Raw genomic sequence first — 25,054 nt, forward strand, 5'->3', positions numbered from 1 at the left:
AATATTTGCAATTTAGCATATTTATGTGAGCATTAGCTTGTTGGTTTTTTTTTTTTTTTTGGTATTTTGTTTTTGTTCTGTTGGTTGTTACCTTCGCCTCCCGCTGTCCCTCAGCTCTTCAGCTCAAGGCTAGCGCTTTACCACTTGAGCCATAGCACCACTTCCGGCTTTTTTCTTTTTGCTTATGTGGTGCTAAGGAATCAAACCCAGGGCCTCTGGCATGCTCTACCACTGAGCCACCTTCCCAGCCCCTCACTGAAGTTATTTAAGTTTAAATTTTCTTGACATGAGGAGAATATCCCTTCTCTCTTCACAAGTTTATAAACATCACAATATCTTTTAACTTTGGCCTACTGTAATGCCTTTGTATGGTAAAATTACAAAACCTATAAAAAATAAAATGGAGCAAAAAAATTAAGCATATACTATTCAGTAGTCACATACCCTAGTTGAGAGAGTATGGGAGACATACCAGTAACATAAAAATATGTACACATGTTTATTACAGCTTTATTTATATGCATAGGACTGAAATGGGCTAAATGAATTATATGTCATTAATGGTGGTCATTTAGATTGGAAGTAGGAACTTCATTTTCCTGATTCCAGTCTTTATTTGATAATGTTTTCCTTATATGTGTTTACTATTTTGGTGGGATTTTTTTCTGTCTTTTTAAAAAAATAAACCTATATTTAGAGCTACACTTTTTTTTTTTTTTGCTGGTTGTGGGGCCTGAAAGGGCCTGCGTGTTGTCCCTCAGCTCTTCAGCTCAAGGCTAGTGCTCTACCACCTGAGCCACAGCATTACTTCTGGCTTTTTCTGTTTATGTGGTACTGAGGAATCAAACCCAGGGCCTCATGCATGCAAGGCAAGCACTCTACCACTGAGCCACCTTCCCAGCCCCAAGTTTTAACTTTTTTACTTGAAACAACTTTTAACTTGAAAATAAAGAAAGAAATAGTGGTTAGATTTTTAGTCAGTTTTGAGAAATGTAAGAAACCCTTTAAAAAGAGAAAAGTTTCATTTTGGCTCACAGTTTCAGAGGTTTTCATCTCCATTAATCTTACCAGAGATCAGCTTCTACTAGCTAGTCCTCATCTAGTCCTCATCTCCCAATAATGCATATTTAATAATGTATAATAATTCATATTAGAATCCATCAAGGTTTAATCCATTGATTACATCAGAGCCCTCAGGACCCAATCATTTCTCAAAAGCCCATCATGAGTTGGCAACCTGGCAACCAAGCTTTTAATATATGAGCCTTTTGGGGATACTTTGTACCAAATTATAGCAAATGATTATTTAGACACCGTATTCTAACCTTTTCTTCTACCACTTTTTGTCAGTATCATTTATTGGTAATGCTTCTTAGTGTTATATGTCTTTAAGATTCTAATTTAGCTCCCTCTCCCCTCTACAAATTAGTTCTTGGAAACATGGTTTTCAACTTCTGTAACCTAAATTGGGTTAGAATCTGGTCTCCTGCCCAGGCTGGCTTCAAGCCTTGATCCTCAGATCTCAGCCTTCTGAGTTGCTAAGACTAGTGGCTAGGACCACTGGTTCTGGTTTATTGTCTACTGGTTTATTTGTCTACTTGGCCAAATAGCTATTGAGGCTTCACATATTGTGCTTCTGTAGACTAGTAGTTTAATAAATTAGTACTTTCCAAGATTTTTTTCTAGAAATGTTAGTGTAGTTGACTTGTGTTGGCAGGGTAACGAATTCTGTCACAAATGTCCTCTTTTTCCCTGAGTATTCTATGATCTATGTGAAAAGGGGGCCTTTCTTTCTGCTATAAAGACTGAAGGAGATTAGTGGCTATAACCTCTGCATCAATCATGGCCAACCAGATGCTCCCATTGATAACTTTGACCCTGCTTTGCTTATGTTTGTTTGGTAGTGTCACAAAGACTGACAAGTAACAGGACCAATCACCCAAGTTGAATGTCTTTAGACAAGAGTCTTGCACTTTAATTCTTAGTATCTACTTACATTCATTATCCTAAATAATTCCCTTTTATCTAATTTTTGAAAAGGTCTATAATTTTGAGACTGTTTACAATCTGTATTTTTGAGTTCAGTGGAATTCAGGTGTGGATTATCTTACTAAGATCCAGTTTTGTTTGGCTATAGTAGTGCATACCAAGAACATCCTTGGAAAAGCTTTGCCCCAAGCCATGTTCTTTTCTAGCTCCTTTCCCTCATCTGCTTCTTTTCTCTACTCCTCACAGGGTCCACTTCCTAACACATGTTGTCACTTCTGGCTCATGGTTTGGCAGCAGAAGACCAAAGCAGTTGTCATGCTAAACCGAATTGTGGAGAAAGACTCCGTGAGTAGCGTTTAATATTTGCAATTTAGCATATTTATGTGAGCATTAGCTTGTTGGTTTTTTTTTTTTTTTTGGTATTTTGTTTTTGTTCTGTTGGTTGTTACCTTCTGTAGGTTTAGGTTCCTTTTTTGTTTTTGTTTATTTATTTATTTTTGGGTCCGGTCATGGGGCTTGAACTCTGGGCCTGGGTACTATCCCTCAGCTCTTCAGTTCAAGGCTAGCGCTCTACCACTTGAGCCACAGCGCCACTTCCGGCTTTTTTCATTTTGCTTGTGTGGTGCTGAGGAATCGAACCCAGGGCCTCATGCATGCAAGGCAAGCACTCTACCACTGAGCCACCTTCCCAGCCCTCCTTTTTTGTCAAATAAGCAAATTAAAAATATTTTACTAAGGTTTCCTCCAGTTTTACAGTCTTATACTATTCTTCAGATCCTTGATTCTTAACATTTTTTCCCTTAAATTCATAGTTGCTGGTTTTCAGTGTTGCTGCGAATTTTCCAATCTGTTCTGAATCTGAAGTAGCATTGGCGTGTCAGAATTTCCAGTAGTGTCAGCAGAATGATGCATAGTGTTTTTTCATGGTCTTCAAACTCACATAGAAATTCAGCAGGGGTGATATCAGTTTGAACGGGATTATAAATTAGATGATAGTAAATTTTATTCATCTCTCTTTGAAGTATATTACTTTATTAACGGACTAAGACTACCACCAGAATTTAGAAATGGATGGATTCAGAGGCTTAAATTTAATTATTTTGGGATGGAGTCCTTTATGGATAGTATTTTGTTCATCAGTAGACCCATAGTGTCCTTTTTTTTTTTTGTGCTGGTCCTGGGGCTTGAACTCAAGGTCTGGGCTCTGTTCCCAAGCCTCTCTGAACTCAAGGCTAGCACTCTGCTACTTGAGCCAAAGCACCACTTCCTGAGTAGTTTATTGGAGATTAGAGTCTCACAGACTTTTCCTGTGAGTTCTGGCTTGAACTGTTATCTTTAGATCTCAGGCCACCTGAGTAGATAGGATTACAAGCATGAGCCACCAGCGCCCAGCCACAGTGTCTTTTTTATTTTTATTTTTATTTTTTTATTTATTTTTTGGGTCCAGTCGTGGGGCCTGAACTCTGGGCCTGGGTGCTGTCCCTCAGCTCTTCAGCTCAAGGCTAGTGCTCTACCACTTGAGCCACAGCACCACTTGCGGCTTTTTCTGCATATGTGCTGAGGAATCGAACCCAGGGCCTCATGCATGCAAGGCAAGCACTCTACCACTTGAGCTACAGCGCCACTTCCGGTTTTCTGGTGGTTTATTGGAGATAGGAGTCTCACGGTCTCTCCTGCCCGGGCTGGCTTTGAACCGCAATCCTCAGATCTCAGCCTCCTGAGTAGCTAGGATTACAGGCGTGAGCCACCAGCGCCCAGCTGGAACCACCATTTCTTTAAGGAACTTGTTTCTTCTAAAGAACAGTGGTATCTCAAAAGAACTACAAAAACAAATATAGCATACCTTACACATTGTTTTTAGGGAGTTTTCAGTGGACATAGCTAGAGAAAAATATGTGTGTAACATACCTGAAGAGCTCATACTAATTATTTCCAATTCAGATTGGAACTTTACAAGTTAAACAGATCTGCTGCTTTCTTTTATCATATCAATGAATCATGATTTTTCAAAAATATCAGGGATGAAGGGGTGGAGAATATTTTATTTATCATGCCTTATATCACACAGAAAACAATCGTACCACATTTTTAAAATGTTTTTCCCATTATGTGTGTGTGCGTGTGTGTGTGTGGTTTTGTTAGGTGGTACTGGGGTTTGTTACTCAGCCTTGTGTTGCCAGGCAAGCATTCTATCTACATGAGCCAAGTTCCCAATTCCTCACCAGCCCCCATTTTTAATTATACTTTACCTGTATTATCAGAGGCTATATATAACATACTGTAGTCTCAAGTCTTAGTTCTACATGTAAATATAGTTGTCTTTTTATCTGTGAGAGATTAGTTTCAGGAGGCTTGGCCAATGTCTGTTATATAAATGACATATTATTTGAAGAGAACTTATACACATTTTCCCTTGTACTTTAAATCATCTCTAAATTAGTTTAATACTGAATATGATGTAAATAATAATCAAACTTAGGAAGTAGTGATAAGAAAAATAAGTGGTACATATGTTTGTACAGTAGTGGCAAGAAAAATAAGTTCAATACAAATGCATTTTTTTTCCTGAATTTTTTTCATTGACTTGAGATGGCGGGCAGTTTGAACTCATGAATAGGAAGGGCCTAAAAAGGGGCTGGGAAGTTGGCTCAGTGGTAGAGCGCTTGCCTTGCATGCCTGAGGCCCTGGGTTCGATTCCTCAGTAGCACATAAGCAAAAAGAAAAAAAGCTAGAAGTGGTAGAGTGCTAGCCTTGAGCTGAAGAGCTGAGGGACAGCGCTTAGGCCCAGAGTTCAGGCCCCACGACCGGATCCCCCCCCCCCCAAAAAAAAAAAAAAAAGAAAAGGAAGGGCCTAAAAAATAACATATGTGTTAAAAACTGACACTATGCGTTCTTTTGTTTCATAAATTTTCTCTTTTAATATATATTTCAAAAACTTTTTCTTTTTTAAAGTTATTAAGGCATTGTGCCAGGTGGCTCATACATATAATCCTAGCTGCTCATGAAGCTGAGATTTGAGGACTAAGATTCAAAGCGAGCCTGAGCAGAAAAGTCCATGAGATTCTTGTCTCCAGTCAACCAGCAAAGTGTTGAGCAAGTTGAGGTGTGGCTCAAATGGAGGTGTGGTAGAATACCAGCCTTGAGTGAAAAAGCCATATGAGAATGTGAAGCCATGAGTTCAAGTCCCATTACCACCACATACAAAGAAACGTTAAGTCTTGGTTGTTAGTGTTTATTCTGTTTTATTACTTGCTTTGGTGTTCATCTTTGGGCCCTCCTGAGTATATACATTAAGTTTTCTTTGTTATATTTGTCTTATCTAGAACCTTAATCCTATTTATCTCTCTTCATTTCATTTTGTTTACTATTTGTTAATTTGACTTTTGTGTGTGTACCGGTACATCAGATAGAGTGATGACTGTTTTCAGGTTTGCTTACTTGAAAACACGTAATATGTATAGCTGAGGTTTGTTTTCCCCTTTTTATGATCTAATATCTACAAACTGTACTTAAATTTAGGTTAAATGTGCACAATACTGGCCAATAGATGACCGAGAGATGCTGTTTGAAGAAACTGGATTTAGTGTGAAGCTCCTGTCTGAAGATGTGAAGTCATACTATACAGTACATCTACTACAATTAGAAAATATCAATGTAAGACTTTTTTTTGCCCAAAAGATTGGACTTTATATGATTGTTTTAAGAATTATTCCTCATTGGATTGGAGTTGAATACAGCACATACAGTTGGATAATACCTAGTCATAAGAATTTGTTTTTAGATTGTTTTCTTGTTATAATTCTTTTAGGACTTGCAGGAAATCCCAAAGTCCAGGGTTATATTTGAGGTTGAAAATTAATTAAAAGTATTTTGATGCTGGGTGCTGGTGCCTCAGACCTATAATCCTAGATGCTTAGGAGTCTGAGATCTGAGGACACATTTTGAAGCCAGCTCAGGTAGGAAAGTATGAGAGTCTTTGTCATCAAAAAAGCCAGAAGTGGAGCTGTGGCTCAAGTGATAGAATGCTAGTCTTGAGCACAAAAGCTCAAGAGACAGTGCCTAATCCCTGAGTTCATGCCCCAGGACCAACTCACACACACACACACACACACACACAAACACACATTTATATATACTTACATATGTGCATATGAATATATGCATATTTGTGTGGAAGAGAGAGGACAGGATTTATAGCTCAGTGGTAGAGCACTTGTATAGGCCTTGTCTACTCAAGGCTATAGGTTCAATCCTTAGCATATATGAAAAAGAATAAATTGCTGAAAAGCTTGGAAATACAGCTCAGTTGTAGAGTGCCTGTCTAGCATGTTTAAGTTTTGGGTTCAGTCCCCAACACCAAAAGACACACATTTAGGAATTAAGAAAGGGTTTGAGATGGGTATCTATGCCTCGTGTGATTTTAGCTACTTGAGATACAAAGTTTGGGAGGATCATGGTTTGAGGCCAGGCAACCTGGGAGAAAACATATGAAGCCTCCTTCTTATACAATATGTTGAGGAAGTGGCGCTGTGACTCAAGCAGTAGGGCTCTCGCCTTGAGCTGAAGAGCTGAGGAACAGCACCCAAGCCCAGAGTTCAAGCCCCACGACCAATCCCCCCCCCCCCCCAAAAAAAGAAGAAGATAAAGAAAATCAGTTTATGTTGAGCACACATCCATTATCCTGGCTCTATATGATACTGAGATCAGAGAATCATGGTTTTATACCAACCTTGGCAATAAGGCCTCAGGACTCCATCTCAAGGGAATAGTATGTACATTTTAGATATGTGAAAATACTTTTTTGTGTGCTTGCCCTGGGCTTTGAACTCAGGACCTGGGTGCACTATCGCTAAATTTTTATGCACAAAGCTGGTGCTTTACCACGTGAGCCACAGCTCCACTTTCATCTTTTAGTTTTTTGGTGGTTAATTGGAAATTAAGCTCATAGTCTCATAGGCTTTACTACTTTAGCTGGAACCTAATCCTCAAATGTCAGCCTCTTGAGTTGCTAGGATTACAGTGATGAGCCACAGTACCTGGCTGGAAATACTTTTCAACATTTATCTCAGAAGACACCTGGTAAGAACACCTAGTAATGTGCTAACCTACAGCAAGCACAAGTGTATACTGTGCACTTATGTCCTAGGTCTGGCTTCTCTAACACCGATACACTTATAACATGATTTTTGTGTTTGAATGTGTTAATAACGGGGCTTGAACTCAGGACCTTGAGCTACTTTGGCTTTTTATTTAAAGCTGGCAGTATTCTACTTGAGTTACACCTCTGCTTCTGGCTTTTTAATGATTTAAATGATTTTCTGAGTCACCTAAAAAGACTCAAGAATACAAGATTATTTATTTTTTGTCGGTCGTGGGGCTTGAACTCTGGGCTTGGGCGCTGTCCCGGTGCTTTTCAGCTCAAGGCAAGTGCTCTACTACTTGAGCCACAGGGCCACTTCCAGTTTCCTACTGGTTTATTGGAGATAAGAGTCTCAGGGAGTTTTCTGCCCAGGCTGGCTTTGAACTGAGATCCTCAGATCTCAGCCTCCTGAGTAGATAGGATTAAAAGCATGAGCCACCAGCACCCAGCTAAGATTTTTTTGGGGGGAGGGGGGTTCCAGTCGTGGAGCCTGAACTCTGGGCCTGGGCACTGTCCCTCAGCTCTTCAGCTCAAGGCTAGCGCTCTACCACTTGAGCCACAGCACCACTTCAGCTTTTTCTGCATATGTGCTGAGGAATCGAACCCAGGGCCTCATGCATGCAAGGCAAGCGCTCTACCACTGAGCCACCTTCCCAGCCCCAGCTAAGATGTTTTTAAAAATAAATTCCTATTACTATATTTTATACCAACTTGAATTTACTGTGTCATAAACCAGTAAAAATATTAATAACTTTAATACTTGAACATTGATTATACCTCCAATAACAATAACACTATTTTTATATTTTATGTTTCACCAAGTTACAAAAGTACTTTTGACAAGTATATGTAACTTGAACCCACAGTCTCACTGTAAAGTGGGTAGGGTATTTTTAATGGCCATTTATCTTCATTTTTTGAAAAGGTAGGAGATTATAGGAATTTTTTAAATAGGCTGATTGCTTGTCTACTAAGTGACAGACTGAATTTAAATGCAGGTCTCTTAAATTCTGACATGATAAATCTTTTCAAGCAATGCTAATTCTTTTCTTTTTGTATTTTTAAAAATTTTTTATTGTAAAAATACTGTACAGAGGGGTTACAATTATATGGGCAAGATAATGAGTACATTTCTTATCAAGCATTGTAGCCTCCTCCTTAGTTTCCTCTTCCCATCCTCCCCCCCCCTGCCCCCCTACCCAATCCTCCCTGCTACACCCCCCCCCAAGCAATGCTAATTCTTATAGATAAAGACTCTTGATTTATGCATTTTTCTGTAGTTGTGGTTATCATGTGAGTTGACCAACCACTGTTTTTTTTGTTAACAGTTGTAAATAATGAGTATACACAAATATATCTGAACCTACTACAATAAAATAGGCAGAGTTTATGTCCTACTTTATTATTTTGATTATCAACTAGGAATGTTATGTGTAGAGAAATATTTCATAATGAGAGGTGGGATTGCCCTTGATTACGTTTAGAATCAGATTGCCTGTGTTTAAATCCTGATTGCTTCCTGACTGAGTTGGGTTACTATATTTGACTACAGTACCTCAGTGTTGCCATCTATAAAATGAGAATAGTCAAATATTTACCTGATAGGATTGCTTTAAGGATAGAGCCAGTTAATATCTTGGCTGTGCCTAACATACTGGGACACATAGTAACTTACCTTCTCTATGTTTGTGTTTCTGTTGTAATAGTAATGAGTTGGGAAAAACCATGGGAGTTCCTGACAATAAAAACAAAAAAAGGGTCTGGGAAGGTGGCTCAGTGGTAGAGCACTTGCCTTGCATGCATGAGGCCCTGGGTTCAATTCCTCAGCACCACATAAGCAAAAAGAAAAAAGCCGGAAGTGGCACTGTGGCTCAAGTGGTAGAGTGCTAGCCTTGAGCTGAAGAGCTGAGGGACAGCGCCCAGGCCCAGAGTTCAGGCCCATGACCAGACCCCCCCCCCAAAAAAAAAAAATCACAGGAGTGACAGAGTCTTATCTACATATCTTTCTTGAAGTACTTTGGCTGCAGATAACCAATTTGCTTCTAAAGGAGTCAAGCTTGTATCTGTTAATAAATTGAGAGCCAACTCTGTCATTTCTAAGCATGCCTCAATCATTTAAGACCTGGAGTCTAATGGAGCAGTAAAGCTTTATACTATGAAGGAAGAGATTCTTTCACAGTGACACTGGGCCCTAAGCTGTAGGGTTTTTAGAGGCTTTTTAAGTATAGGGTGATGTAGATTCTTGTTTGTCCTTCATATTTTTGTTTTTATTTGCCCTTTAATATTTTCTGTAATTTTGTTGCCCAGCTTTTATGTTTATCAAGTTCCAGGAATACTATTATAATGCTGACTGTCCTCCATTTCATTGTCTCTATAGATTTACCCGAAAGAGGATGAGTGTCTATAGTTATTATGATGCTCAACTGGGATTTGATTCAAAGTAGTTTAAAAAGTTCATCCCAGCCAGAATGTTTTCTTTTTCCTCTCTTCTCAGCATTTTTCTGTCTTACACATACTAAAGTATTCCCTTGTGACCCCTTTCTTACTTAGATCTTTTCCTCAGGTAACTATCATAGATTCGCTTCTAACAACAATGAATCTTCTTACACCTTTCTTTGTGATTAAAATTTACCATTTTACTTACTTGTTCAGTACTTGAATATGTGTGTATTTTTACTCCATAGCAAGGTTTTCAACATTCATGGGTAGAGTTCTTATCTTCTGCCTTTATACCAAGCTCTACACCTGAATGACTGTTTTAAAACCTAGGTGTGATCTTCCTACCATGTGCTAAAATTCCTTTTCTGACTGAGTCAGATATAGAAGAAAGGCCACATCCATTGACTCTGCCTAGCCCAGCCTTGCTTCCTTGTCAGCCTTTTCCTTGTAGGCATCTCTTGTTCCTCCTTAGATGTTACAAATTGACCAATTCCTAGGGAACCCTGCCTTTGCATATTGCTTTTCCCTTTGCTTAGAATATAAACATGTACATAGCTGTTCCTTCACTTCTATCTTGGTGAATTCTGTCTATCTTTCCAGATAGATTGTAGTCAGTAACTATCACTAATAATCTTATGATCATGGCAAAAATGAGTTACCTATGGGCTGAACTAAGGCAGTAAGGATGCAAGTACAGATTTCATATCTGATTAGGGGATAAGATTGACAGGTGTTTTTTACTTTTTGGGTATAGAACTGTTCAGTTAAAAAAAAAAAAAGAAAGAAAAAAAGGGGGCTGGGAATGTGGCTTAGTGGTAGGGTGCTTGTCTAGTATGCATGAAGCCCTGAGTTCAATTCCTCAGTACCACATAAACAGAAAAAAACAGAAGTGGTGCTGTGGCTCAAAAGGTAGAGTGCTAGCCTTGAGCAAAAGTAGCTCAGGGACAGAGCCCCAGCCCTGAGTTCAATCCTCAGGATTAGCCATCAAAAAAAAAAGGTTGGGGAGGTGGCTCAGTGGTAGAGCACATGCATGAGGCCGTAGGTTCAATTCCTCAGCACCACATAAGCAAAAAGAAAAAAGCTGGAAGTGGCGCTAAGGCACAAGTGGTAAAGCGCTAGCCTTGAGCTGAAGAGCTGAGGGACAGCGCCCAGGCCCAGAGTTCAGGCCCCACGACTGGACCCCCTACCCCACCTCACAAAAAGCACTTAAAAATGGATTGAATTTTACAATTTTTATTATTTATTTATTTGTTCGTTTGTTTATTGGTTGTGGGTCTTGACTATGAGCCACAGTGACACTTCTGGTTTTCTGAGTGGTTTATTGGAGATAAGAATCTCACGGACTTTTCCTGCCCAAGCTGGCTTTGAACCATGGTCCTCAGATCTCAGCCTCCTCAGTAGCTAGGATTACAGGCATGAGCCACTGGCGCCTGGCTGAATTTTACAAATGATCAGAGCTTTTTATAGATCACACAAAGGTAATTAGTATACTTTAGAAATAGTATCAACACAAAGGCACAATGCCTGTGTATATCTGACAATATAAAGCAATATATATTGAAATGAACTTGTTGTCATTTCCTAATGGCAACAAGAGTTTTTTTCTTTCTTGTTTTTATTTTCTTACGTTTTTTTTCCTGTTTGTTTGTTTGATTTTGGGAGGGAAGGAGAGGGCACAGAAATGGAGGGACAAAGAGTGAACAAAAGTAGAAATAGTACTAGGCAGTGGGTTGAAAATGAATTATATAACTTGTGGGTAGGTATGGAGACAACAAGGGAAGGGCTAACATTGTCCAAAAAGAAATGTGCTCTTTACCTGATGTAACTATAACCCCACTATGCATTTTTTTCCTCCCCGTTTTGGTCATGGGACTTGGACGTGGGGCCCATTCACTGTCTTGGAACTCCTTTTGCTCAAGGCTGATGCTCTACCACTTTGAGCCACAGCTCCACTTTGAGTTTGGGTTGGTTAATTGGAGATAAGAGTCTAATAGACTTTTCTGCCTGGGCTGACTTTGAACTGAAATCCTCAGATCTCAGCCTCATCAATAGCTATGATTATAGGTGCCTGGCTATCATCTTTATAATAACAATAAAAATTTACAAAAAATAAAAAGCAACTTAAAAACGAAAAGAAATAGCCAGTCTCTATTGTGAAACATTTATGTTAGGCATATGTCAGGCACTGTATACTCATTGTTTCATTTATTCCTCCCAGCAGCATTTTAAAGTAAGTATTATTTACAGATTAACTCTTCACAGATTACAAACTAAAGATTAGTGAATCTTTTGGAAACTGAGTCTTGTAAATGAAAATAATTGGGCCTGTAGCTATAGTGCTGTACAGACTTTAATAGCAACAAGAAAATGTCTTATTTTATGTATGTATAATAAATATTGAGTTGCCATAGATAAGACATACATGTAGTTGCTATAGACATAATAGTCCTAGCTCTTATCCCAACTTTTTTCCCTCCTTAGTAGGAAGTTTAACATCTATATGCAGAGACTTTACATTTAGAATTCTGTCATATAAATCAAATTTTGCATTAGAAACCACTATAATATTTTTTTTCTTTTTGTCGGTTGTGGAGCTTGAACTCTGGGCCTGGGCTCTGTCCCTGAGCTCTTCAGCTCAAGGTGAGCACTCTACCACTTGAGCCACAGTGCCACTTCCGGTTTTCTGGTGGTTATTGGAGATGGGAGTCTCACGGTCTTTTCTGCCCGGGCTGGCTTTGAACTATGATCCTCAAATCTCAGCCTCCCAAGTAGCTAGGGTTACAGGCGTGAGCCATTGGCGTCCAGCGAAGCCACTATAATTTTGTATCTATCAAGCCACTGACATTTGTGTGGAATGTGGTATTTGAAATGTGGTTTTACAAAGAAAACTTGGTAGGCAAGTGTATGTGCAAGAACTGCAAAATCAGCTTTTTCATTTTAATTGTAGGTCTAACTTGAGTAAAGTAAATGGAGGGAGCTCAATAGAGCCTCAGGAAAGGAATGAAAGAGACAGCTGGAGATCAGAGAAGAAAGGATGGTATGCCTTTGTGGCCTGGGAGAGGAAAAGGATGTTTCCATAGTTTTGACATGAACAAGTTTTTCTTTTTTGGGGGAGGGGGGTCCGGTCGTGGGGCCTGAAGTCTGGACATGGGTGCTGTCTGTGCACTCTTCAGCTCAAGGCTAGCGCTCTACCACTTGAGCCACAACGCCACTTCCGGCTTTTTTCTTTTTGCTTATGTGGTGCTGAGGAATCGAACCCAGGGCCTCATGCATGCAAGGCAAGTGCTCTACCACTGAGCCATCTTCCCAGCCCATGAGCAGGTTTTCAAAAGTTGTAATATCTTACTTGAAATAAAGGTGGATCTTGTTTTAGCTCTCTAACCTTTTTCCTTATCCCCCCAACATGAAAAAGAAGAAAAGGGTGCAGGTCATGCAAATGAACATTTCTGTGCCAGAGTAGTAAATCTGGGGGTTTGATCCGTCATATGGTCCTTTGTAAGTTGGAATTAGGTGACTTTGTGATCTGGCTTTTTTTTTTAACCTATTGTAATAAGAGTAAATTAACCAAAATTAACCTCTTGTGAAAGTCCTTAATTCTGTTGTCTAGGGCAGCACTAATTTTCAGAAATTTTATTAGTGGGGAAGACTTTATTATATAAGTGATGATAAGCATTTCTGGGAACTGACTTTGAATATCCAGATAGCAGGACCTAACTACAAAAAAAGAAAAAGAAAAACATTCAGGTACTAGAGGCTCATACCTCTAACGCTCGCTATTCAAAAGGTGACATATAAGGTTCACAATTCTAAGCTAGCTATGGCAGGAAAGTCGTGAGCCTCATATCTCCATTTAACCACCAAAAAGCCAGAATTGGAGCTGTGGCTCCAGTGACAGAGTGCCAACCTGGAACAAAAAGAGCTCAAGGACAATGTCCAGGACTAGCACAAAAAATAAAATTTGCATATATGTATTTACATAAATTAACGAAAAGCAAGCAGTTGCTCAGGATTGTGAGATAACCATACATTTGGAGACAGGAGGTAATAATTGACAAGATTGGAATTCTGAGCCACAGCCACATGCTTGCACATGGTTTAGGCTCATAAGGACTTAGGCCAGCCCTGCTGTGCCTAGTTAGCACTGTGTGTGTCTCATGACTATAGCAGGCAGAATGGAATTAAAAACTAACCCACTAGAATCTTATACCTTATTTAAACATAGCCAAGTTAAGTATATCCTGAGCAAATCAAGGGTCAATCTGTTGGCACATTCCAGTTACCAGTATTGCTATGTTGATTGTAAACTTTCTGAAAGGAAAATGCCAATCATAGCAGTTTATAACTGCTGTAGCTAAAGCAGGAGGATTGTTCAGGACCGGGCTTGGCTACATAGTGAGATCCCCTTCTCACTTTTTTTAGAAAAAGGAGAGGGGAAGCATCTATGGTTTAACCTTAATTTGGAATGTTTTGAACTTTTTTTTTAAACCACTAAGATTAATTGCTTTGGTCTTGTAGTTGTATGACTTTAAACATTGCATTCAGTTATATAACCAGACGCATAGTAAAAATGCGGAATTATTCTGTCACCTCCAAATTTTTCTTGTGCTGCCTTCATATAATCAGACCTGTCCCTTATCCCCAGCGTGAAGCAGTCACTAATCTTGTCTTCATTTTGTATTTTCTAGAATGTCATAAATGTAAAATGTGATGTACAGACTTTACAGCTTGGCTTCTTTTCACTTGGCGTAATTAGTCCTGAATTTAAAAGGAGTGAGGCATGGCTAGTAGTAGTGGGTTTTCCTAAGGAGTGTGAAGCCTTATATTGAAACTCTAGTACCCCCTCTTCGCCCCCTCCCACAAAACCTATTTGAAAAAGAACAAAAACAAGAACTGTAGGCACTGCTGAAATGGTTTAAGTGGTAGATAGAGCTCTGCCTAGCAAACGGAGACTAAGTTCAAACCCCTATTACAATAATACTTTAAAGGGAAATGTTTTGGGCCAGGTGGCTCATGCCTGTAATACTAGCTACTCAGGAAGTTGAGATCTGAAGATCGTAGTTTGAAATCAGCTCAGGCATGAAAGTTCACAAGACTCTTATCTCCAATAAAATACCAAAAAGCTAGAAGTGGAACTGTGGTTCAAGAGGTAGAAGGCTAACCTTGAGCAAAAAAAGTTGAGGGACAACACCAGTCCCTGAGTTTAAGCCTCAGGACTAGTGGGAGGGTGGAGGAGTCGGGTGCTTTAGGATCTTGACAGGGGTGGCTCCCAGAAGCCCTGGTTTCAATCCTAAACTGAAAGGAAGGAAGGAACGAAGGGAGGGAGAGAAAGGAAGGAAGGAAGGAAGGAAATTTTGCTGAACTTTGATTTTGGCTTTCTACTGTTTGAGATCTTTTGAGATCTCCCTTGAATCTAGTGTATTTCAGTTAGTACATATTGTATACACTTGCACACCACCCACAATATTTACTTAATGAGTTTGTAAGCTGAGTCTTCTTCCACATAGAAGGGAAAACATGGGCCCTTTGTCTCTCTGGGCCTGACTAACTTCACTTAACACATTATTTTCCAAGTCTTTTCATTTCTTTGCAGATGCTACAATAGTATTCTTTCTAAGGGATGAGTAAAATACCATTATGTATATATACATTTCCTTACCAAGAGCACTCAAAAGGGGTGGGGTGGGGTCAAGGGGAAAAGGTAGATGAATGAGGAAGAGAAGAGTGGGGGGAAATGCAGTCAAGAATCCTGTTTATCCTACAAAATTGAGGATGAAGGAAGGGGTGGGGTAAGAGAGGGTTGGGTGAGAATGTTAAGAGTTGACATTGATCAAGATATATTGTATTCATATTCATAAACTGCTTTGTTAAATGGCAGCTCCCTTGTACAACTGTTTTAAAGATAATAATAAAAATTTAATTAAAAATAATTCCAAATGGAGACATGGCAATGAAAAGGCAATAAATAATGCAAGAGAGAATAAATTTGAGTAAATTTAACAATAAAGTAAAATTAAGGAAATGTTTTGAAGTCTAGAATCACAATCAGTTTAATTAGTGAGGAAATCTAATGTCTTCAATAGGCTGAGAACCTGTGGTTCACAATATATTAAAACTAGATATTAAAAGTAAGTCATGCCAAACAGGTCTGTAATCCAACACTCAGGAAGCTGAGGCAGGAGTGGATGTGCTGGAGATGTTGCTTAGCAATAGGGCGCTTACCAGATACACATTAGGCTTTGGGTTTGACCCCTAGTACCAAGTAAAGTTAAATAAATCAATAAATAAGACAAGCATTTGGCCCTTTCTCCAAATAAATAAGATCACTACACCACTAAAAGATAAATTTTTTTGTCTTGGGTTTTTTGTTGTTTGTTTGTTTTTTGTTGGTTGTGGGGCTTGAACTCTGGGCTTGGGCAATATCCCTGCACTCTTCAGCTCAAGGCGAGCACTCTACCGCTTGAGCCACAGCATCACTTCTGGTTTTCTGGTGGTTAATTAGAGATAAGAGTCTCACAGAGGGGCTGGGAAGGTGGCTCAGTGGTAGAGTGCTTGCCTTGCATGCATGAGGCCCTGGGTTCGATTCCTCAGCACCACATAAGCAGAAAAAGCCAGAAGTGGCACTGTGGCTCAAGTGGTTGGATGCTAGCCTTGAGCTGAAGAGCCCAGGGACAGTGCCCAGGCCCAAGAGTTCAGGCTCCACAACCCCCCCCCCCCCCCCCCCCCCCCCCCCAAAAAAAAAAGAGTCTCACGGACTTTGCTGCCCCGGCTGGCTTTGAACCGTGATCCTCAGATCTCAGCCTCCTTACTAGCTAGGATTACAAGCATGAGCCACTGGGGTGCCTAGCTGGTTGGTTTTTCTGCACTCAGTTATTAACCTTATATGTCTGAGTCTCAACTTCAAGGGTTTTTTTGTTTTTTGTTTTCCTTAGTGCTAAGGATGAAACCCCATACTTTGTATATTCTAGTTAAGTACTCCACCATTGAGTTGTGTCACCCTGCCCAACAGTCTTAATTTCTACTAAAAAATAAAAGGTTTTTTTTTTTTTTTTTGGGGTCCGGTCGTGGGGCCTGAACTCTGGGCCTGGGCGCTGTCCCTCAGCTCTTCAGCTCAAGGCTAGTGCTCTACCACTTGAGCCACAGCGCCACTTCCGGCTTTTTTCTTTTTGCTTATGTGGTGCTAAGAAATCGAACCCAGGGCCTTGAGCATGCAAGGCAACCGCTCTACCGCTGAGCCACCTTCCCAGCCCAAAAGGTTTTTAACTTTATTTTATTTTGCCATTCCTGGGGCTTGAAACCTGGGCCTTGGCTCTGTTCCTAAGCTGCTTTTGCTCAAGGCTAGTACTCTAGGAGCCATAACACTTTAGAGATAAGTCTCATCAACTTTCCTGCCTGGGCAGGCCTAGAACTTCGATCCTCCTGTTTCATTCTCCTGAGTAGCTAGGATTATAGGCATGAGCCACTGGCACACAGCTGTTTTTTTTTTTTTCTTTTTGTTTTGTTTCTAATGAAAGCACAAACTTCTAATTTTGAAATTTTTAAATTTTGAAAATGAGCAATATGTTACAGTGATAATCTTTAGCTGTTAACCTTTGAACCTATGAAGGTTTTCAAAATACTGCTTGTAAGCAGCTTCCTGTATAAGTGTCTTTGATGAAACGGGAAAATGGTTCAAAGATAAATTAGCAGGTCACTGCTTTGTTTATAGAGATGAAGAGAATTAGCAGAAGTGTTCCTTGGGGCAAAAGGCAATTGGCAGAAAGCTAAAGAACGTTTTTTGTAATGAGCTGCTCAGAAATAAAGATCATCGGGAATATCCAGGAAGTGATAGTGGATGCCAGGCAGGGTTAAGCGACAGGAAACATTTAGCATGTTGGTAAGCCATTTCAGCAAGTCAGCACAGGCGCATAAACAGCTTCAGCATTGGAAATTATCACCATAGAGAAAAGGAAAAGGAGCAATTAGGAGGAATTCCAATTGAAAATATAAAGATTGTTCCTTTAAATTAATTCTTGAGTTTTCCTGCTTATGCTAATTATAAAATATAGCTTGTAGGGGTTGGGAAGGTGGCTTCCCAATGGTAGATTGCTTGCCTAACATGCATGAGGCCCTGGATTCGATTCCTTAGCACCACATAAACAAAAAAGGCGGGAAGTGGCGCTGTGGCTCAAGTGGTAGAGTGCTAGCCTTGAGCTGAAGAGCTGAGGGACAGCAAGCACCCAGGCCCAGAGTTCAAACCCCCTGACCAACCAAAAACAAAAATAAAGCTTGTTGTTTTTTTAAAAATTAATGTTAGAAACTTTGAAGAGAAAAGCAAGCTACATATTGTGAAAGACAATTGAGTGTATGGTAGTTAGTAGTAAAGAACCCAAGTGCTTCATTATTAGTTTGCTCGGTCAGATGTTGGCTCTGCTATCTTCTAGCCCTGTGAACTTGGGTAATTTACTTTTTACTTCACATTTTTCATCCATCAAACGGTGGGTTTTTTTAAATAGAATTGTATGAATAAAATGGGCTTTAGTAGAATTGTATGAATTGAATTTTTAAGTAATGAGTTAAGAACAAGTCTTCAAAAATAATATTAGAGCCAGGCACCTGTGACTCACACCTTAACCCTAGCTACTCAGGAGGCTGAGGTCTGAGGATCATGGTTTAAAGCCAGACCAAGCAGGAAAGTCCATGAGACTCTTTATCTCCAATAAACCACTAGAAAACCAGAAATGGTTCTGTGGCTCAAGTGGTAGAGCACTCACCTTGAGCTGAAGAGCGCAGGGACAGCGCCCAAGCCCAGAGTTCAAGCCCCATGACTGACAAAATAATGCTGCTGCTGCCGCTGATGATGATGGTGATGATGATGGTGTTAACTATTATTAATATATTCCAAATTCCCATAGGAAAATCTTCCCTAACTTATGTACATGATTATCAAAAACAAGAGGAAGGGCTGGGCGCCCATGGCTTACACCTGTAATCCTAGCTACTCAGGAGGCTGAGATGTGAGGATCATGGTTCGAAGCTAGCCTGGGCAGAAAAGTCTGTGAGACTCTTATCTCCAATAAACCACTAGAAAACCGTAAGTCCTGCTGTGGCTCAAGCAATAGAGCACTCACCTTGAGCTGAAGATCGCAGGGATAGCGCCCAGGCCCAGAGTTCAAGCCCCATGACTGACAAAAAGAAAAACAAGAGGGCTGGGAAGGTGGCTCAGTGGTAGAGTGCTTGCCTCATATGCATGAGGCCCTGGGTTCTATTCCTTAGCACCACATAAGCAGAAAAAGCCAGAAGTGGTCCTGTGGCTTAAGTGGTAGAGCGTTAATCTTGAGCTGAAGAGCTCAGGGACAGCGTCCAGGCCCTGAGTTCAAGACCCACGACCAGCTTAAAAAAAAAAGGAACAAGTGGAAGTAGCACAAACAGCCCATGGGATTAAAAATATCATACAAAACACATAATTTTTTTTTAAAAGAAAAATGGTAGAATTAACATCTCTTCCCTTGGTTTTCACTTTTTAGAGTGGTGAATCCAGAACAATATCTCACTTTCATTATACTACCTGGCCAGATTTTGGAGTACCTGAATCACCAGCTTCATTTCTTAATTTCTTGATTAAAGTGAGAGAATCTGGCTCCTTGAACCCTGACCACGGGCCTGCAGTGATCCACTGTAGTGCAGGCATAGGGCGCTCTGGCACCTTCTCTCTAGTAGACACATGTCTTGTTCTGGTAAGTGCATCTTGTGATCTCATTTCAGTGTTACTGATTTTTATTGCCTTTGTTATTATTTGTGTGTGTGTGTATATGTGACTTGTTTGTACTGCCAAGAGTAAACTCTTGTCTCCTACTTTCATATTTTGGAACTAGCTTTTTGTTGGTGTTGGACATGTGAACTAAGGGCCTGGGCACTGTCCCTGAGCTGGTTTTGGTTTTGGTTTTTGTTTTCGTTGGTTGTGGGGCCTGAACTCTGGGCCTGGGCCCGGGCCCTGTCCCTCAGCTCTTCAGCTCAAGGCTTAGTGCTCTACCTCTTGAGCCACAGCACCACTTCTGGTTTTCTGGTGGCTAATTGGAGATAAGAGTCTCACAGTCTTTCCTGCCCCCTGGTCTTTCCTGCTCCCTGCCCAGGTTGGCTTGGAACTGAGATCCTGAGATCTCAGCCTCCTGAGTTGCTAGGATTATAGGTGTGAGCCACCAGCACCCAGCTTCTGAGCCACTTTTTGCTCAAGGCTACTGCTTGAGTTTTTGGGTGGTCTCACAAGCTCTCTTGCCCAGTCTGGCTTCAAACTGTGATCCTCAAATCTCAGTCCCCTGAGTAGCTAGGATTACAGACATGAACCACCAGCACCTGGCCTTGGACCTAGCTTTTTAAGTTAAGATGCTGCTTTTCTTTAGAAAAACATAAAACTCTCATTCTCACTCTCATGTGTCTAAAATTATTGAAAAGATACTTCAGAAGTTTATCTTAAAAAAAAAAAAAAGGGTGGTCATGGTATTGGCTCATGCCTGTAATCTCACCACTTGGAAGGCTGAGTCAGGAAGATTTCCATTTCAAGGCCAGTATGGACTAAATAGAGACTGAAGACAAGAGGAAAAAAACCCACATATTTGTATTACAGATATAATAGCTTCCCCCTCATTCAAATATAAATTTATATATAATGCCAATTCCTTTCTCTTCATAAAAGCACTTCATCCCTTTTGCTTTATTTATTAAGGAAGGATAATTGTACTTACTTTGCAAGATTGTTATGGAATTCAGTGAGTTAATAATATTTTCTGAGTACTCCATGATTGCCAGTATTTTGTTGTTATTCCCAGATTCCTGACCGTTCACAGGCATAGCTTGGATTAGCCCTTTTTGTCTCTTTCTAGGAAATTGATTTTCTTTGCTATTTTTTTTGGGGGGGGCAGCAGTCAGTCCTGAAGCCTGAACTCTGGGCCTGGGCATTTCCCTGGGCACTTGTCCTGTATTGTCTTACTTATATTGGTTTGTCTCTTAGCTATCTCTGTAAATGCAGTTAATGTGTCTTTGCACCCATCTCCCTTTTTTTTTTTTTTTTTGCCCTGTGGGGCTTGAACTCTGGGCCTGAGCGTTGTCCCCAAGCTCTTCAACTCAAGGTCAGAGCTCTATCACTTGAGCCACAGCACCACTTTGGTTTTCTGGTGGTTAATTGGAGATGAGTGCCTCACAGAATTTCCTGCCCAGGCTGGCTTTGAACTACAACCCTCAGATCTCAGCCTCCTGAGTAGCTAGGATTACAGGTGTGAGCCAACAGCACACCTGGCAGCATTCTTAAACTTTGTAAAATGTCTGGTAGCATAAAGTAGATTCTCAAATAATTAACCTGAGGTTGTTGTTTCTGGGGTCTAGGTGCATACAACTTTTTTGTTAGTGGTAAATATTAAAACTAGATGAAATGAAGTAAGGATGTGACTCACTGGTCAAGCAGTTTAAATCTTTATAGTTCAAGATAGTTTCTAAAACCATATCAATAGTCCAGAGCTAGTGCAGTAGCTCAGCAGTGCTGCCATGAACTAAGGCTTTTTCTGACCTTTTCTAACATCTTTAGATTGCTACTGTACATCTAGACATCACCTCTATAGTGCAGACATGAAGAGGGCAGAAGGGCACTTAGCAAAAATATGTGTAAAAAATTGGTATTCTCTTTCCAAGACCCTTTTAAAAAAAACTAATCACAGTAGATTTACCCATACACTAGCCAGAACTGGTCATAAGTCCTTCCTTTGACCAATTATTAGCCAGAGTAAATGGCATTACTATGGCTTGTAATTAGTTATGAGTCATTTAAGAATAAAAATTCTTGGGCTGGGAAGGTGACTCAGTGGTAGAGCGCTTGCCTTGCATGCTCGAGGCCCTGGGTTTGATTCCTCAGCACCACATAAGCAAAAAGAAAAAAGCCGGAAGTGGCACTGTGGCTCAAGTGGTAGAGCGCTAGCCTTGAGCTGAAGAGCTGAGGGACAGCACCCAGACCCAGAGTTCAGGCCCCACTACCGGACCCCCCCAAAAAAAAAGAATAAAAATTCTTTACTATGGAAATGGCACTGTGGCTCAGGTGGTAGTGTGCTAACCTTGAGCTGAAGAACTGAGGGACAGTGCCCAGGCCCAGAGTTCATGCCCCACGACCCACCAAAAAAAAAAATCCTTTACTACATGAAAAATTGAGGTGTGACAAAAAAAAGAGTAGATAGGGGAATGCATTAAATTATTCTTGAAAAGTCAATGCTTTTCTAGAGTCTAGCATTGATCTTGTATTGCTTTTGTTTGCTGTACTCTAATAATAAAAAAGACTTGATTTATTTTACTTACAGATGGAAAAAGGAGATGATATTAACATTAAACAAGTGTTACTGAATATGAGAAAATACCGAATGGGACTTATTCAGACACCAGATCAACTCAGATTCTCTTATATGGCCATTATAGAAGGAGCAAAGTGTATAAAGGGAGATTCAAATATACAGGTAAACTTTTATTGGGGACAATACCTGTTTGATAATTTGTGTGTGATGTCTCATATCTGTAATCCTAGTTACTTGGGAGTTAGGAACAGAAGGAACAGGAATTTGAGCTCAGTTCTGACAAGAAGGAACAAGGCACTCTTCTCAAACAAAAGGACTACCTGCATGGCTCAAGTGGTAAAGCACTTGCTGAGCAGGCACAAGTCCCTGGGTTCAATCCCTAGTACTACAATATAAGAAAAACTTGTTAAATATAATTCACATCAGTAAACTATACCTAAGCCCTTTTTTTGTCCTTTCCAAAAACTATATTTAAGTTAATGTGGTAAAGTTAAAGCTGCTTTCTTAAAATTATGAATTTTTTTTTGGTCGGTCATGGGGCCTGAACTATGGGCCTGAGAGCTGTCCCTGAGCTCTTTAGCTCAAGGCTAGCACTCTACCACTTGAGCCACAGCACCACCCTTCCGGCTTTTTCTGTTTATGTAGTGCTGAGGGCCTCATGCATGCAAGGCAAGTACTCTACCACTGTGCTACCTTTCCAGCCCTCTGTTTGTATTTTGACATAGGGTCTCACTAAGTAGTCCAAGCTAGGCTCAAATTTTTAATCCTCTGCCTCAGCTTCCTGTGTGCTTAGATTACAATCATGTACCATCACAGCTCAGTATAACCATTTAATAAATACTTTTTGAAGTTATCCTGTGACTGAAATTAGGGAGCTTTTAGAGACTCAGGTCATAATGTAGAGTTTATAGTAAGTATAGTCAACCCAGACTGTCTGCCATAGCTCTACTTTGGGCTTTGTGGTGGTTAATTGAAGAGAAGCATCTCACAGACTTTCCTTCCCCAGTCTGGCTTTGCTTCAGTCTTCAGATCTCAGCCTCCTCAGTTTACAGGTGTGAGCTACCAATGTCTGGCTAGAGGTTTGGTTTTTGGTTTTCGTTCTTTTTTTTCTAAATATAGAAGAGTTGGTTTTAGCGTCTTATACAAAAGTAACTCCAAGGAGTAAATGCTCTGTAAGTTGTAGCATTTATATCTTTATTTAAAACCATTACATTCTTCAGGCAGTAAGAGTATCTTCCCATGCTTTTTTTCTTTTCCACAGTATTAGGGCTTGAATTCAGGGCCTAACACTTGATAGGCAGTTGCTCCATCCTTTTTTTGCACTTTTTTACACTTTCTGCCCAAGCCTGGTTTGTGCGCACCCTATTTTAGGCATCATTCTGTAGTTGGGAAACCAGGCATGTGCCACTGCACCCAATTATTGGTTGAGAAAGGACACATAAAGATTTTTTTCTGATGAGGCTGGCCTCAAACAATAATCCTCTCAATCTCAGCTTCTCAAGTAGGTAAGATTACAGGTATGAGCCATTGGCTTATTTTAATTACGGACAAGTCATTTGGGACAGTGTTAAAGTCAGTGATGATAAAAACCCACTGTCTTCTATTGCTGTCACTGCTTACATTGTGTTTCATGGCAGATAGTAGCTGATAATTGTATCCCCAGCCTATGTAAAGTTTAAGAGACTGTGGCTCCAGAACCTGTCGTTCTTTTTCTATAAAACTGTCACTGTTTTCATCTTTAGGGACCCAGATAAACTTTGTGCTTCTTCCTCCAACTTGATATTGGTGTCAGCATGGTACCAGGCTCAGAACACACCAACTCATTGGCCACCATAGTGGTCTAAGTAGGTGATGGCCTCCTCTTTTATTGAAGGAAACTGAAAATTTTTCTTCCTCTCAGTTTGAGCCCTAAATTTTGTTATCATCAGTTCTCAATCTCAGGTGTGCTGGAGGGCATTTCTAAGCCCTGGGCTAACTGTGAGGAACTGCTAGTTTGCCTGGTAGAAACAATGAGATTAAAGTCCTTAGACATCATAGGGATCTGCTTGGAGATATGTTGAATTTTGCTGAGACTGTAAAGAGACAAGGAGCGGGAAGATACTTGATCACGTGTTGCATGCCTGGGTGTGGTTATATACACTCACAATCCCTGCACTGGGGAGGCTGAGATAATAGGATCTTGAGTTTGAGACCAGGTTGGGCTACATAGTAAGATACTGTCTCAACAAAAAAGTTAAGCAAAACCTTAACAACTGACTAAAATTTTATGACTTAATGCTTTAACGAAATCCTAATGTAGTTCGTTTCAAATAGGCAAAAGTCCATTCGATTTTATTAAAGTGATTCTATTCAGCTATACAATAAGGTATGTAAGTTATAAATGTTTTATTTTAAAACTTGAACTTAGAATAAGCCTAGTTATAAGAGCTATGGTATGATTAAATGCCTTTTTCTTTTTTATTAATTTATATACTGAAGAATATTTTAAGTGAGTAGTACTTAATTTGAACTAAGCAGACCACTTGTACCATTTTGCCAGCACTTTGTGGGTTTTTTTGTTTGGTTTTTGTTTTTGTTTTTGAGATAGGCTCTTGCTTAATGCTCAGGTAGGCCTGAACTATGATCCTCCTGTTGGCTCTTCTCCCCATTGCTAAAATGACAGGCAGAAGCCACCATATACAACCATTGGTCAATATAGAGTCTTGCTACCTGTTTTTGCCCAGTCTGGCCTTGAAGCACCAGCCCCCAATCTTTGTCTTCCTAGTTGTAAGGATTACAGACTTAAGCCATCATGCCTGGCCAGAGATAGTCTTTTTTTTTTTTTTTTTTTTTGTTGGTTGTGGGGCTTGAACTCTGGATTTGGGCGTTGTCCCTTCAGCTCAAGGCAAGCCCTCTACTGCAGTGAGCCACAGCGCCACAACTCCACTTCTGGTTTTCTAGTGGTTTTTATTGGAGATAAGAGTTTCATGGCTTTGCCTGCCCAGGCTGGCTTTGAATCGTGATCCTCAGATCTCAGCCTCCTGACTAGCTAGGATTATAGGCGTGAGCCACTGGCGCCTGCCAGATATTCTTAATGTGAATAATTTCAATTTATAAATACTTTTGGGGGGCTAGGAAGGTGGCTCAGTGGTAGAGCGCTTGCCTTCCATGCCTGAGGCCCTAGGTTCGATTCCTCAGCACC

At 40.2% G+C, this 25,054-nt stretch overlaps 1 protein-coding gene across 1 annotated transcript in view; it reads left to right on the forward strand.

The window, feature by feature from the left end:
- Positions 1–25,054, forward strand: part of Ptpn2 (protein tyrosine phosphatase, non-receptor type 2) — a 77,642-nt gene that overhangs the window by 38,274 nt on the left and 14,314 nt on the right. The window contains exons 4-7 of the mRNA XM_013027143.1: positions 2,236–2,334; positions 5,509–5,643; positions 19,072–19,281; positions 21,883–22,035. Of these exons, the coding sequence (XP_012882597.1) occupies positions 2,236–2,334; positions 5,509–5,643; positions 19,072–19,281; positions 21,883–22,035 (597 nt within the window). The remainder of the gene's footprint in view (positions 1–2,235; positions 2,335–5,508; positions 5,644–19,071; positions 19,282–21,882; positions 22,036–25,054) is intronic.

Source organism: Dipodomys ordii, unplaced genomic scaffold (assembly GCF_000151885.1).
Source record: "Dipodomys ordii isolate 6190 unplaced genomic scaffold, Dord_2.0 Scaffold100, whole genome shotgun sequence".
NCBI lineage: Eukaryota > Metazoa > Chordata > Mammalia > Rodentia > Heteromyidae > Dipodomys > Dipodomys ordii.